At 53.4% G+C, this 13622-nt stretch overlaps 2 protein-coding genes across 3 annotated transcripts in view; one reads left to right on the forward strand and one right to left on the reverse strand.

The window, feature by feature from the left end:
- Window positions 1-1852: 1852 nt before the first annotated feature.
- RPP25 (ribonuclease P and MRP subunit p25) lies at window positions 1853-4249 on the reverse strand. Its single transcript, XM_032417184.1, has one exon. It carries the CDS (start codon window positions 3814-3816, stop codon window positions 3217-3219), a length of 600 nt encoding a protein of 199 aa, XP_032273075.1. The 5' UTR covers window positions 3817-4249; the 3' UTR covers window positions 1853-3216.
- Window positions 4250-4500: 251 nt separating this feature from the next.
- Window positions 4501-13622, forward strand: part of SCAMP5 (secretory carrier membrane protein 5) — a 36419-nt gene continuing 27297 nt past the window's right edge. The window contains exon 1 of one of the 2 annotated variants that reach the window (XM_032417182.1): window positions 4501-4776. The gene's annotated coding sequence lies outside the window, so the exon portion shown is untranslated. Of the gene's footprint in view, window positions 4777-5261; window positions 5667-13622 lie in introns of those variants that run through there. The other variant, XM_032417183.1, reaches the window with a different exon arrangement.

Below are 13622 nucleotides of genomic sequence, written 5' to 3' on the forward strand. Positions count from 1 at the left end.
TTGTGTTGTAACTTTCTTTTCTTTCTTTCCACTAACTGGGACATCCTTGAGCAGGAACAATGTCTGATTCTACTGTGATCTCCCAGCCCCCACCACCCTGCCCCACCGTGTGCCTAGACTAGGATCTGGCACAAAAACAATGAAGTCCCTTAAGGCCCCGCTGGAGATCCACTGCCCATCTGACCACGAGCTCCAGCCTTGGATTATATATACATTTATATTCCCAAATGGATTTTGATTGTGTGACCTGACAATTTTATGGGTGTGAGCCTTCACTGCCACCCCTAGCCTGCAAGTGCCCCAAGACAGGGCCCAGAAAGCTCCTGGATAGAGGTCACTATTGGAATGATGGGGTCTCACAGAGCAGCTTCGGCTCCCTCCCATTCTGCCCGTAGTCAGTGAGCCATCTCTGAGGTGCTCCTGTAACCACCCCCCCCACCTCACTTATTCCAACACTTCTCAGGTTCCCACCTCAGTCTTGGCGGTGGGGGTGGATAGGGATATCGGTCACCTTCCTTTGGAGCCTGCTTCTGGGTCAGTAGGGCCAGAGGATCAGTAAGGCAGGGGTAGGGTGCTCATGGGTGCTGGGTTCCACTGGCACCACGAGCACCTATCAAAAGCCTGGGAACTCAACCTGCTGGGGTGGAGTGGGGGTGCAGAAAGGAAAGTGTCTCATAACCTGCCTTCTGGCATGGGAGGCGGAAGCTCAGCCCATCAGGGCAGGTTAATGCTCTGAAGGTGGGGAAACAAGCCCTTCTCCTCCCCATACTGCAGGATCAATTTCTAGGCAGGAAAGGGACTTAATCTGTTCCCTACCATCAAGAAAAGAAAGCCTCTGCAGCCTCCCCTGACAAGCTGCTGCTCGCATGTCCTGGTGACCGGGCAATCAGGACTTCAGATCCTGGTTCTGGAAAGTTGGCCCTTTTCCAGAACCAAGACCAGTCTTCTATAAGCATCTACCATGCAGGACCTCTTCTGAGTTTTATCATTTACTTCAGATGCACAAGCCCAGGACCAGCCCAGGGCACCTTAGCTGTCAGGATAGTGCATTTTTGGGGACCTGGGTGGCTCAGTCGTTAAGCTGATCCCGGAGTCCTGGGATCGAGCCCCGCATCGGGCTCCCTGCTTGGCGGGAAGCCTGCTTCTCCCTCTCCCACTCCCCCTGCTTGTGTTCCCTCCCTCGCTGTGTCTGTCAAATAAATAAAATCTTTAAAAAAAAAAAAAGGATAGTGCATTTTTGGGGCGCCTGGGTGGCTCAGTCGTTAAGCGTCTGCCTTCGGCTCAGGTCATGATCCCGGGGTCCTGGAATCGAGCCCCGCATCAGGCTCCCTGCTCAGCGGGAAGCCTGCTTCTCCCTCTCCCACTCCCCCTGCTTGTGTTCCCTCTCTCACTGTGTCTCTCTCTCTGTCAAATAAATAAAATCTTTTAAAAAAGGATAGTACATTTTTTCCAACCTTCTTGGACCACCCATGAGAGTTGGACAAGCACACATAAACCCTTTGGCCCTTCGTAGGGACTCATCAAGAACAAGAAATTAGGGAGGGCAAACAGTGCCAGAGTCTGGATGACAGGGCTCACTGATCCAAAGCTCAAGGGGTTATGGGTAGGGGAGAACTCCCTAAAGAGCCCCTCCTGTCAGCTGCCGAAACTCACCTCTTGTTGCTGGAAGGATTTATTTCAGGGTTCTGCCAGCAAAGTGACTTACATTCTTCCCCATCTCCTTTCAGAGGTGCTGTTGAGTTGCACGTGGTAGGGTGTGTTTCTGAGATCCTGGGGCTAGGTGCCCCCCTGCCTCTCCCCCCCCCCCCCCCCCCCCCCCCCCCCCCCCCCCCCCGCACCCTTACCCGCTAGAGTCCTTCCAGCACACAGCACTCCTCCCCTACCCCCAGCCCCAGCTGACTTGGACAAAGAGGCTTATGAGGCTGTTATCTCTCAACAGACAGCTGTGCAGGCCTGGAGGCTGCAGCTTATCAGGGAGCCTGCAGTGATTCACAGCCCAAGTTCCAGCTTCTCTGCTGAATAGTAATTTCCAGCAGTGGATTTGTGCTCAATCTCTCTCCTCCCCCTCTCCCAAGGGTGTGCTGTCCTTTCTGAGAGAGAGCAGTGAAGGGGAGATCCTATGGATGGTGATGAGGGGTTTTGTGCCAGCTTTCTGGATACGGCTGTCAATTGGCAGGAGGCTGCAGGTTTAGGGAGCCCAGTGGGGTGTGCCTCCCTTGGCAGTGACCCCCAGGAGAGTTCACTGGTGCTCGCCTTCCTTCCCTCCCAGAAAAGCAATGTGCTCCTCCCTTTCCCTCAGTGGTAATGCACCAGGGGACAAAGGCCCCCTTCTGGCCACAAGCCCCTGAGGCTAGAGCCAGACAGGGAAGATTGCGAGAGGGAGAAGCCAGGGACTGGGCAATGTGCCTCTGGTTCCAGTTTGAAGCTGTCCAGTCTCTGTGCCTGACCCTGAAGATTCCAAAGGCCAAGGACTCCAGGCTGGAGGGTACTGAGACACTAGGGGGCAGGCCAAAGCAGTTTCCACATAGGTTAAGTGCTAAGGAAGAAACCTGGGGCCAGAGCCATTTTTGTGTGTTTTATTGGAAGCAGGACTCCAGCTCTGAGACTCAGGGGAGAAGGCAAAGAGAGTTCTGTCCTGGGTCTCTCCTTCTGGGTCCGTGGGGAAGGGGATTGTCCCTGCACCACAATCTCAGGATGCTCCTTAACAGCAGGGTAAGGAGAACTAGAAAGGAAGTGGTCTCCCGGGGTGAGGGGCAGAATAACCCCCCCCCCGCCCCAATTCAGACTCCCTTGCCTTCAAGCAGCCTGTTTCTCACCCCTTACCCCCAGCCGCCAATGGTGGAGGTGATTCCAGGAGCTCTCCTCAGGTTACACACTCGGGGGTGGGGGTGGGGGGCTCCCCTCATGAATACTGGATGCCTTTAACCCTTGGGGGTCCTGAGCAAGGCTCAAGAGTCCTACTGCCAACCACTCCCTCCCTGAAGAAGGTTCCAGTATGGCTCAGAAAAGCTTAAGGTGGAGTTCTGCGTCTTCAGGCAACACAAGTGGTGGAATGAAGCTTCCCTGGGGTCGCTCTCTTGTTGCCCTGGGGTCCATGCCGACCGTCTGAGGAGCTATGTCCAGAGCACCGAGGCGTGAAAGGCTGGAGATGTGTCTCAAGGTCGAGGCGCTGGGGGTGAGATCCAGAGCGTCTACGTGGCCCAGACCCACGAGCTCTCAGGCCATCCGCTCCTCTTCCGCAGCGCTTGGCTCAGGCTGTAACCGCTTCGCAGAGCCTTCTCCAGCCGCGGGTTCCCCTAGGCTCCTCTTGGACGTCGGTGCAGTTGGCTGGGACGAGGGTCCAGGATGGGAGTTCGGGGGCTGGTAACCGGGTTGGCACGGATCCAGTGCATCCTTGGAAAGTAGGATGGCGAGGCTGGGCACGTTCTTAAGTACACTGAGACTGGCGGCCGGCTCGCCAGGCTTCTGACCCGGTGTGGGCCCCGGCGGGAGGCTCTGCCACACCTCGCGCACGCTCCGGTAGCGCAGCCGCGTGACCTGATGCAGGCCAGCCAGGCGGCGCTTGAGGATCTCCGCGCACGTGACGGTCTTGGTGGTGGCCCGACCGCAGCCGCTGAAGACGATGGCGCGCGTGGCTGGCTGCGCCATGCTGGCGGTGGCGAAAGCCAGCAGGTTCCGGATCTTGCTGCCCTCTTTGACCCGCATGTGCACAGCGCCCGGCGCAAGGTCCGCGAAGGGGCTGGAGCCCGGGCCGCCCCCCTCGGCCCCACCCCCCACCGGCGCCTCCTCTGAGCGCACCTTACGGAAGTTCTCCATGCGCCGTCGTTGCCCGGACCGCGGGGACGCGGGCTTCGCATGGGGCCGCCTCAGCCCTGGGGCTGCATGGCCGCCGGTCGCGCCTGGCAAGGGCGGGCAGGGCTAAGGGTGAGGGAGCGGCGTGGACGCTGGCGGCCGGGCTGGGACGGCGCGATCCTCCGCTCCGACTTCACTCCACTGGGCGCTGCTCTCCGCAGCGCTCTCGGCGCCGGGTGCTCCGCGCCTTTAGCGGAGGCCCCGCCTGGGAGCCTGGGAGCCTGGGAGCCTGGGAGCCCCCGCCCCTTCCGCCAGGCTCCGCCCCTAACTCGGCTCGGCCGGCCGGCGTCCTAGCCTTGGCCGCCTCCAGGATCCAGTCCGGAGTCTAGCTACAGGCGCAAGGGAGCGGTGCGCACCGTGAGGTGTAATGGCAGCGCCAGGGGGTGACCTGCCGGGAGAAGTTCCCCTATAATCGCCATCTGCCCTCCCTGAGCCAACCCTCATAAACAGGCGACCTAAATAAAAACTGTGTTTGCGATGCAAAAGCCGCTTCAAGCCGGGTCCCCGAGCCCTTGAGCGTTCCAACAGAAGGCCGCCCCTTGTCCCCTCTCAAGGAGGGCTTTCCGAGAGGCCTGCTGGAGCCTCTTTCCCCCACTCCTCAGGGGAACCCTCCCACGCCCGAGCCGCTCTTCTCGCCTCAAGGACAGCCTGTGCACGGTCAGCAGAGTGCGGAGGCGCTGGCTGCCGCTGCGCTCCGCGCTGCCCTCGGACGACTACGTCGCGGCGTGGTCCTCGCAGGGCGGCGGGAGACTGAGGTCTCAGCTCGCCGCGCCTAACCGGAGCTGGAGGCTCCCGGACCCCCGTACACTCCTGGGCCAGGCTGTCCCTGAGGCGAATGCGAAGAGAACAAGGAGAGCCCTTCCCAAGGGGAGTTAAGCTCCCTCCACCCATGGAGCGGCCACTATTAGAGCTGCATGCTTTAGGGTAAGCCAGGCACTGTCCCTTGGTAACGCGGATCCTCCTTCTTCCCAGGTGGAACTCGTTGTCAGTCAGCCTTGGCCCCCTGAGACCCAGTGGGGTCCTTTTTCAAAAAGGAGGCTGGATGAAGGCAGGTTCTGAGGGGGAGAAGGGAGGAAGGTGGTAAGTTGAAGCCTCGGGGGCGTTATGAAGCTACTGGGAACGCCACCGGACTGGGAGAGTGGCCTGGACATCCTGCCGGGAGAGGTGGACGGAGAGGGTGAGGCTGGGGTTGAAGGGCTGATGATGGGAGAGAAGTTAGAAGGAGCTGGACCCTCCCCAGAACTGCCCTCGGGCTTCGCCCTTCACCCTTCCACGCCCCTCGCGCAAGCGCAGGGTCAGACAGAGGGAGCGGTGCAGACCTGATCTGGGTGGGGGTGCCTAGCATCCGGCGGGGCGGGGTGGTGCAGGGAGAGCTGCAGCGCGCCCGAAACCTAAAGTGCCGGCGGCCTGACAGTGCCTGGGGGGAGCTGGGTCCCAGTCCTGAGACGGGGCTGCCGGGGTCCCCTCTCCCTTCTCACAGCTGTTGTCGCCTCCTGGGCATCTTGTTTGTCCTAGCTCTCGGCCCTTGCTGTTCAGAACCCCGGCTAATCCCATTACTGCCCCTTGGGGAATGGCAGGAGCTGGTGGACTTTGCGCCCCAACGTCTGAGTGACCGACTCCTTCCGGGATCTCCTGCCCGCGCGCTAGGCTCAGGGGCCCTCGGGGTCGTGTTCCGCTTGGAGCCGGGACTTCGGCTCTGCCCCAGCTCCCGCGGGCCCCACGAGGAACAGCCACAGTAGCGGAGGCACAGCAGCCTTGAGAGAACACAAAGACTGACTGCAGCGCGTGGCGGGGCGCAGGGAACCTCACATTCCGTAAGACCGGGGTAGTTGTGGGACTTAAAGGGCAGCAGTTTCGGCTAGGCCTGGGAAAAAGTCCTGGAGCGGGTGGGATCTACGTTAGAACGGGTTGGTTAGGGAAGAAGCGAGCTCTCCATCCGCAGGAGTATGCAAGCCTAGGCCGAACCTTCACTTGGAGGGGATATAGGCCGGATATGCAATTTGGTGGAAGGGGCCTGGGAGCTCCCGGTTTGCGTCCGGTTAGCCCGCGGCTGTTCTGCGGCCGCCTGGGTTGGCTCTCGAAGCCTCCCCCTCCCCCTTCTCCTACCTCCAGCTGTAGAACACTCGGATTCACTTCGCTCCCCAGGGAAGGGAGAGCGCGGAAAAGGCCCGCATTCCCTCCGGGCCCCCCTCCCCTTCCCCGCTCCCTCTGCAGCACTTAAAATGTAAATGTACATCGTGATTAGCCGCCGGGTCGCTAATTACCGCTGAAGCCATTCATTACCCTGTCAGCGCGCGTCCCAGCCTACCGGCTGTGCGCTCCAGCTGGGCAGTGGGGTAGAGGGAGGGCGGGAAGGTTCGAGGAGTGGGGGAACTGTGAGTAAGGATGAGGAGATTGGCCGGGAGGAAGCGGGGGCGGAAGAGGGGCTGGTGGGGGTGAAAAAACGGGTGGGCGGTGATGTACCGGGGCGAGGCAGGAAGGAGGGAGAAATGCGCAGGCAGCTAGGATTGGGGACGGAGCGAGGATACGCGCGGGGGAGGGGAGGGGCGAGGTGAGAGAGCAAACAGGGACAAGGAGGGGGGCGAGGAACCCTGGAGAAGGGGCGAACGCGGTTGGGAGGGGAGTAGAGGGCTCGACTCTGGGAAGGTGGGCAAGTACATTTGCGTCCGGGTGGCGCAGACCCCGCGACGGTTAGAAACGTGGAAAGACAGTCAAGGCTTTCTGTTAAAAGAGCTGGGTAGGACCACAAGTATTTTTTTTTTTTTAAGGCGCGCGGGTGGGGGGAGGATCTATTTCCATATGTGTGCGTTTGTAGATGTAAATGTATTTTTAAAATATCTTTAAGAAAAGAGCATACTGCATCTGTTACCTCTGAGGCAGCATCCAGTTTTTGTGAGCCTCTTTAAGAAAAGAACTACTGAATACAGAATTAAGCACAGAGCCTTGGAACAGCCTGTGTACATGAGGTACTGACCTTGGAGCCTGAGCTTCATTACCGCCTTTTCGCTTCTATGTGACCTTGGGCAATTTACTTAGTTTCTGTGCCTTGGTTTTCTCAGCTGTGAAACGGGGCTGACATAGGAACCGATCTCTTAAACTGGTTGTGAGACACATAGCAGTCTTAGAAACTTGGCTGGTAGATTCTCAGGAAATGTTGGCTAATATTTTTCACATATTATTGGAGATTAAAATACATTTTAAAAGATTTTGAAGGGAGGTGAGGGGGAAAGAAAGCTGGTGAAAGGAAAGGAAAATGGGCAAAGCCTTGGCAAGAGCAGTTTTCCTGATATGTTAGGGACTAGTCAGTGGCAGCTTAGACTCCTTTCACTCTCAGAGGAGGTGGTAGGGTGGCTAGGCTGGAGCCCAAGCCTATCCAATGCAGCACCAGTCCCTCAAATGACGTGAGCTGCCTATTAAAAGTATGAGTTGATTTTGGGGGAGAGCAGGGGTTCCTACAGTGGGGAAGATATATTGGTTATCTATTGCTGCATAAAAAATTATCCCCAAAACTCAGCAGGTTGAAACAAAAAATTCATATCTTACAGTTTCTGAGGGCTACAGACCCAAGAGCAGCTTATAAGGGTGGTTCTAGCTCAGGGCCTTTCCTGAGGGTGCAGCCAAGATGTCGGCTGGGTCTGGCGGATCTGCTCCCCTTCTTACTCACGTGTTGGTTAGAGGCCTCAGTTCCTTATCACATTGGATGTTTCCATAGATGTGTTCATGACATAACAGTGGGCTTCCCCCAGAGCAAGTGATGAGAAAGAGAGAAAGAGAAAACGAGCAGGAAGCCACAATACATTTTGTAGTCCAACTTCCTCTGAAAAGGAATTAGGTTCTACTTCTTGAAGGGAGCAGTGTCAAAAAATTTGTAGATATTTCAAAACCACAGCAGAAGGGGAGTATTTGGGAGGCAAATTTAGGAGGAGAGGCAATCAGGAATCAACATATTGAAGCAAATATGTGGAAAGACCTTGAATCAGGAAAGCCAAATTTATTTCCTGGCATACGGAAAGCACTTAACAAATGTTTTGTTGTTGTTGTTTTTTAAGATTATTTATTTATTTGAGAGAGAGCACGCATGCTAGGGTGTGAGGTGGGGGGGGGGGAGTGGGGCAGAGACAGAGAATCCCTAAGCAGACTCCTCCCTGAGCACAGGGCCCAAAGCAGGGCTCCATCTCAAGATCATGAGATCATGACCTGAGCTAGAACCAAGAGTCAGACGCTTAACCCACTGAGCCACCCAGAAGCGCCAATAAATATTTGCTAAACAGGGGCGCCTGGGTGGCTCAGTCGTTAAGCGTCTGCCTTCGGCTCAGGTCATGATCCCAGGGTCCTGGGATCAAGCCCCGCATCGGGCTCCCTGCTCAGCGGGAAGCCTGCTTCTCCCTCTCCCACTCCCCCTGCTTGTGTTCCTGCTCTCACTATCTCTCTCTCTATCAAATAAATAAAATCTTTAAAAAAAAAAAAAAGGAAGAAAGTATTTGCTAAACAGCTGCATGAATGACAATTATTCTAAGATTGTTTTCAAGTCCTTGGTCATTGAGCATAAGTGCAGTCACTGATTTACAGGGCTTTCTTGAAGGCTGAGTAGGACTATAGCTATCAGAGCTCCTTGTAAATTTAACACTGCTAGGCAATGAAGCTTGGTGGGGGAACTTGGCATGGGAGAGAGCAAGAGCTCAGCCATGGAGGAGTCCCTGCCCAGGCCTGACATCTCTTCTCGCAGACTGAGTCCCAGGCCCTAGGGAGGTGCTCTGATTCTAGCTCCCCATCTCTGTCCCCACCAGCCCAGCCTCCTCACCATGTCTCACTTCCAGTTACTGCTTTTGCCCATGAGCCAGCCAGGACAGGACCCACGAGTCCTAACACCAGCCGAGCTTCTGCCTTGAGGCTGCTCCTTCTCCTGTGCTGGCTCTGGCCCCAGAGATGGAAAACAGGGGTTTGCAGTGTAGACCCAGTGAGCCAGCAACCTTGCATGAAATTCAATTGCTTTCCTACCATCAGTCCAAGTCACCTGAGTCCCAAGAGGAAGAGGAGAGGGGGTATGTGGGGCCTAGAATGAGTGAGGAGACAGAACTGTAAGAGGGGAAGGAGAAGCAAAAAGCCATCAGAGCTCCTTCTCCATCTCCACAAGAAATGGGTGTTGCCACAACCCCCCATCTTCCTGCCACAATCCAGAGACAAGTGTAGTAAAAAGCTACTCACCTGGGCAAAGTTAGAGTTCCCAGGAGAGTTCTGGTCCCCAAGAGACTTTCCAAGAGCCTGCTGTGATGCCTGAAATTCCCTATTGCTTCTACTTTTGGATCAGCTTTGCACTCAGAAGATAAGATTATACTTCTAAGTCTAAGGTGGGAATTGACCTAAAACCAAAGAAACAGGATGTTTGAGAACCTTGGGGTGGGAGGAAGGTATAGAGCTGATAAGGTGAGGGAATAGTTATCAATTATAGCTGACATTTACTTACCACTTACTATGTGCCAAGCATTGCACTCACCATGTACTAACTCATTTCATACAAACACTATTTAATAGCTGCCACTCATTTCGTAAGTAAGGTAGAGCCAGATCCAAAGTCAGAGAGCCTGGCTTCAGCATCTGTTCTTTTTTTTTTTTCTTTTTTTCTTTAAGTGAGAGAGAGGAGCGCACGCGTGCAAGCCTGTGGGGTGCAGAGGGAGAGAGAGAATCTTAAGCAGTCTCCATGCAGGGCTCAATCTCACAACCCTGAGATCATGACGTAAGCTGAATCAAGAGTTGGATGCTCAACCACCTGAGCCACCCAGGTGCCCCCCAAATCTGTTCTTAATCCTGGCACTAGCCCCCGCTAGAGGAGGAAAGGGCAGCAGGGTGAAAGGCATCAGCTATAGGCCTCTCTAGTTATCTGGAACAAAGGTCCTGGGACTCCAGGGTAGAGTTCTGCCCTGCCAGTGCTTGCCTGGGATGGGGGGCACCAGGGCTGCTCTTCCTTCTCCAGCTCTGACCTGGGGCAGAGTGCTTAGTTTATGCCTTCCCGGAATTAAAACTATCCTTCAGAGGTGCACTGAGTTTTTTGACAAGTTATAAAATGCTTGCCCATCCAACACCCAGAATCAGCTAGTGGGGTGGTTAAGAATATGGACTCGGGAGCCCATGGCCTGAGTTTGCATCCTAGCTCTGCCACTTGCTAGCTGTGCCCTTGGTCAAGCTTTGGAACTTCTCTGTGTCTCAGTTTCCTCTCCTGTTAAATGGAAATGGTGATGTAAGTGCTTAACTCCTGGAATAGTCTCAGGTTATCCCTCCAATACTGCCGTGGGATCATCACTCCCACTTTTCAGAGACAAGCTTGCCCTTGCCCATTCAGCTACTGAGCAATAAAGCTTATGGGCAAACAGAAGGTGGGGTAAAAAAAAAAAAAATAGGCAGAACAGAATGTTAACCTCCATGAGGCCACCAGAGCTGTTGGGCCCCAGCTGTTTGTTGACAGGCAGGAATGCAGGCCCAGTGGTTTTATTTTGCTTGTGTGTGATTTAACACTTTTGGCTTTGTTTCGGTGGGGAGTGGCTGTATCAGCTTTTCTAAATGTTACATATATAGAGAGCCTTTCTCCCATCACGTCCTGTTGGAGTCACGCTCATGAAGAGCTGTGTCATTTTGTTGCTGTAGAGAGCCACGTAGGGTCTGGAGCACTGGGAAGAAGCCAGGAAACAGTTCTCTCTTCCCCGGATCACCTTCACCTCTCTTCCTGGCAATTGCCCCTTCCCTACCTCTCTATGGTGGTGAGACTAGAAACAGGTCTTTTTACATAACACCCCTGTCACCCCATCCCGCATCCTACCAGTCCAGAACAGAGCCCCCATATCAAGCTGGATGAATTGGAGCTCCTTCCAGTTCAGGTTGCTACTTGGTCAATTCCTCTTTTTTTTTTTTTTTTTAAAGATTTTATTTATTTATTTGACAGAGAGAGACACAGCGAGAGAGGGAACACAAGCAGGGGGAGTGGGAGAGAGAGAAGCAGGCTTCCCGCAGAGCAGGGAGCCCGATGTGGGGCTCAATCCCAGGACCCTGGGATCATGACCTGAGCCGAAGGCAGATGCTTAACGACTGAGCCACCCAGGTGTCCCTCAATTCCTCTTTATGGCCATGAGAATTCCCTGTTACCACCAGGTAATTAATTATGTCTTTCCTTCTTTTGAGGAAAAGATGAAGTTAACCAAGTGTGCCTGCCATCTATTGTTCTGAAGTAAGTCACAAGGTACCCTGTACATACTGTCCCAGAAGATAAATTGTATATATTTCAACAAGGGAAAGAACATGTTTTGTTTGCAGAATTTCTGGGAGGACTCTCTCTGCCTAGAAATTATGTGTATTTGCTGATTAATGATCTTCTTGGTGAACCTGCCTTGGAAAAGGTAATAGAATTATGAGTGGATGTCACGAGCTCCCATCATTCCTGCCTCCAGGAGAAGTCATGGAGAGAGGTAGATCTCTGAAGTAGTTACCTTTTTTTTTTTTTTTTTTAAGATTTATTTATTTGACACAGAGAGAGAGCACACAAGCAGGGGGAGCGGCAGGCAGAGGGAGAAGTGGGCTCCCTGCTGAGCAAGGAGCCTGATGCGGGGCTTGATCCCAGGACCCTGGGATCATGACCTGAGTTGAAGGCAGACGCCCAACTGACTGAGCCATCCAGGCGCCCCAGTAGTTGTCTTTTGTGCCCACATATCTTCATTGTGGGTTGGGGGTGCACACCTTTCAGATTCTGCCCTGAAGTCCAGCTGTTTTCAAGAAAACATGCTAAAACATTTCATGGTTTTGCATGACAGTTTCATGTTTTAAAATGTTAACCTGTTTCAGGTCCCTACTGCTGGGTAACAAATCACCTTAAAACGTCATGGCTGGGAGCGCCTGGGTGGCTCAGTCGATTAAGTGTCTGCCTTCAGCTCAGGTAATGATCCTGGGGTCCTGGGATCGAGCCCCACATCGGGCTCTCTGCTCGGCGGGGAGCCTGCTTCTCTTCCTGCTCCCCATGCTTGTACTCTCTCTCTGTCAAATAAATAAAATCTCTAAAAACAACAACAACAACAAAAACACATCATGGCTACAAATAATAGTTTATTATTTCCAATGCCTCTGTAGTTTGGCTGGACTCTGCTGGGCAGTTCTTCCATACCACACGGTGTTGGCTGGGTGCACTCCTTTGCATTCAGCTGGGAGCTTGACTAGGGCAGGAACACTCAAGGTGGCTTCACTTACATGTCTGGTGCCTGAGCTGGGCTGGTTGGAACGGCTAGTGCTGCTGGCTGCGCTTTTTTCCACAAGCTTATTTCTTGAGTGGCTTGATCCCCAAAAGATGAAAATGGGGGCTGCGATGCCTCAGAAGGCTTAGGCCTTTAAGTCATACATTATTACTTCCCCTGCATCTTGTTGGTCAAACCAAGATAAATATCCAGCCTAGATTCTAGTAGGAGGGAAATAAGCTGCTCCTCTTGGTAGAAGGTCTGACCTGTCTATATAGGCATGGGAGTCTTTATAGAGTTGGCAACCATTCTATGGACAGTCTACCACAACAACCAAGTCATGCTTTAAAACACACATATCTGCAGGTGGCTCAGGGTTGCAGTTTCTACTTGAAACTTTTAAGGAATTCACCTGGAAATCCTTTATGACCAGGAGCTTTTTTATGGCAGGAGGAAGGGGTGGGGCATAGCCAGGGAAGGAGACCTTGGGTTTTCTCTTGTGTTTATGTGGTCTCTGTTCATTGGAGAAGAATGTCAAGAACTAGGCACTGCCCCTGACAGACTATTATCACTTCCTTTTTTTTTTTTTTAAGATTTTATTTATTTATTTGACAGAGAGAGAGAGAGAGCACAAGCATGGGGAGCAGGAGAGGTAGAAGCAGGCTCCCCAGTGAGCAGGGAGCCTGATGCGGGGCTCGATCAACCCCAGGGCTCTGAGATCATGACCTGAGCCGAAGGCAGACGCTTAACCATCTGAGCCAGCCAGGCGCTCCTTATTACTTCCTTTGTATTAACCTGCTTTTGGGACTGCTTCCATCCATCAGCCTGAACCCCAAAGCTGCCCAGTCATAACCTGGAGGGAAGAAGGCCGAGCGATTGCTGAGATCTTTTTTGATGCCTTGGTGGGATCACCACCTTTGACTTTAGCCTAATAAATCATTGCAGGATTTTAATCAGGCCTATATTGATTAGATTAGTACTTTGGAAAGGTCACATAGAATGCCAAGAGGCCTCTGTTCTTGTTACCAATTGCCGCATAAGAAATTATTCAAAATTCAGTAATGTAAAACAATCATTTGTTATGCTTACAGATTCTGTGGGTTCGGAATTTAAGCAGGGCATCTCGAGGATGGCTTGTCTCTTTTTCCATGAGACAAGCTGGAGAACTTGAAGGCTGGGGACTGGAACAATCTGAAAGTTTATTCACTTGCTTGTCTATTGGTTCTTGCTGGCTGTCAGCTGAAAGCCTCAGATCTCCACGTGGCCCTCTCCATGTGGTCTTTCTGCTTGGATTAGTTTGGGCATCCTCACAGCATGGTGACTGGATTCCAGGGTGAGCACCCAATGACAGAGAGAGAACCAGGCATAAACCAGATTATGCTTTATGACCTAGCCTTGGGTGTCACACAGTGTCACTTCCGCCACATTCTGTTTATCAAGGAAGTCACTAAGCCCTTGCCCAAGTTCAAGGGGAAAGGAAGTACTCTTTACTTCTTGACGGGGAATGGCAACATTCTGGGAGAGCATGTGGGGCTAGAAATATTGCTGTGACTATTTTTG

This window comes from Phoca vitulina, unplaced genomic scaffold, assembly GCF_004348235.1.
Source record: "Phoca vitulina isolate PV1807 unplaced genomic scaffold, GSC_HSeal_1.0 scaffold20, whole genome shotgun sequence".
Classification (NCBI taxonomy): Eukaryota; Metazoa; Chordata; class Mammalia; order Carnivora; family Phocidae; genus Phoca; species Phoca vitulina.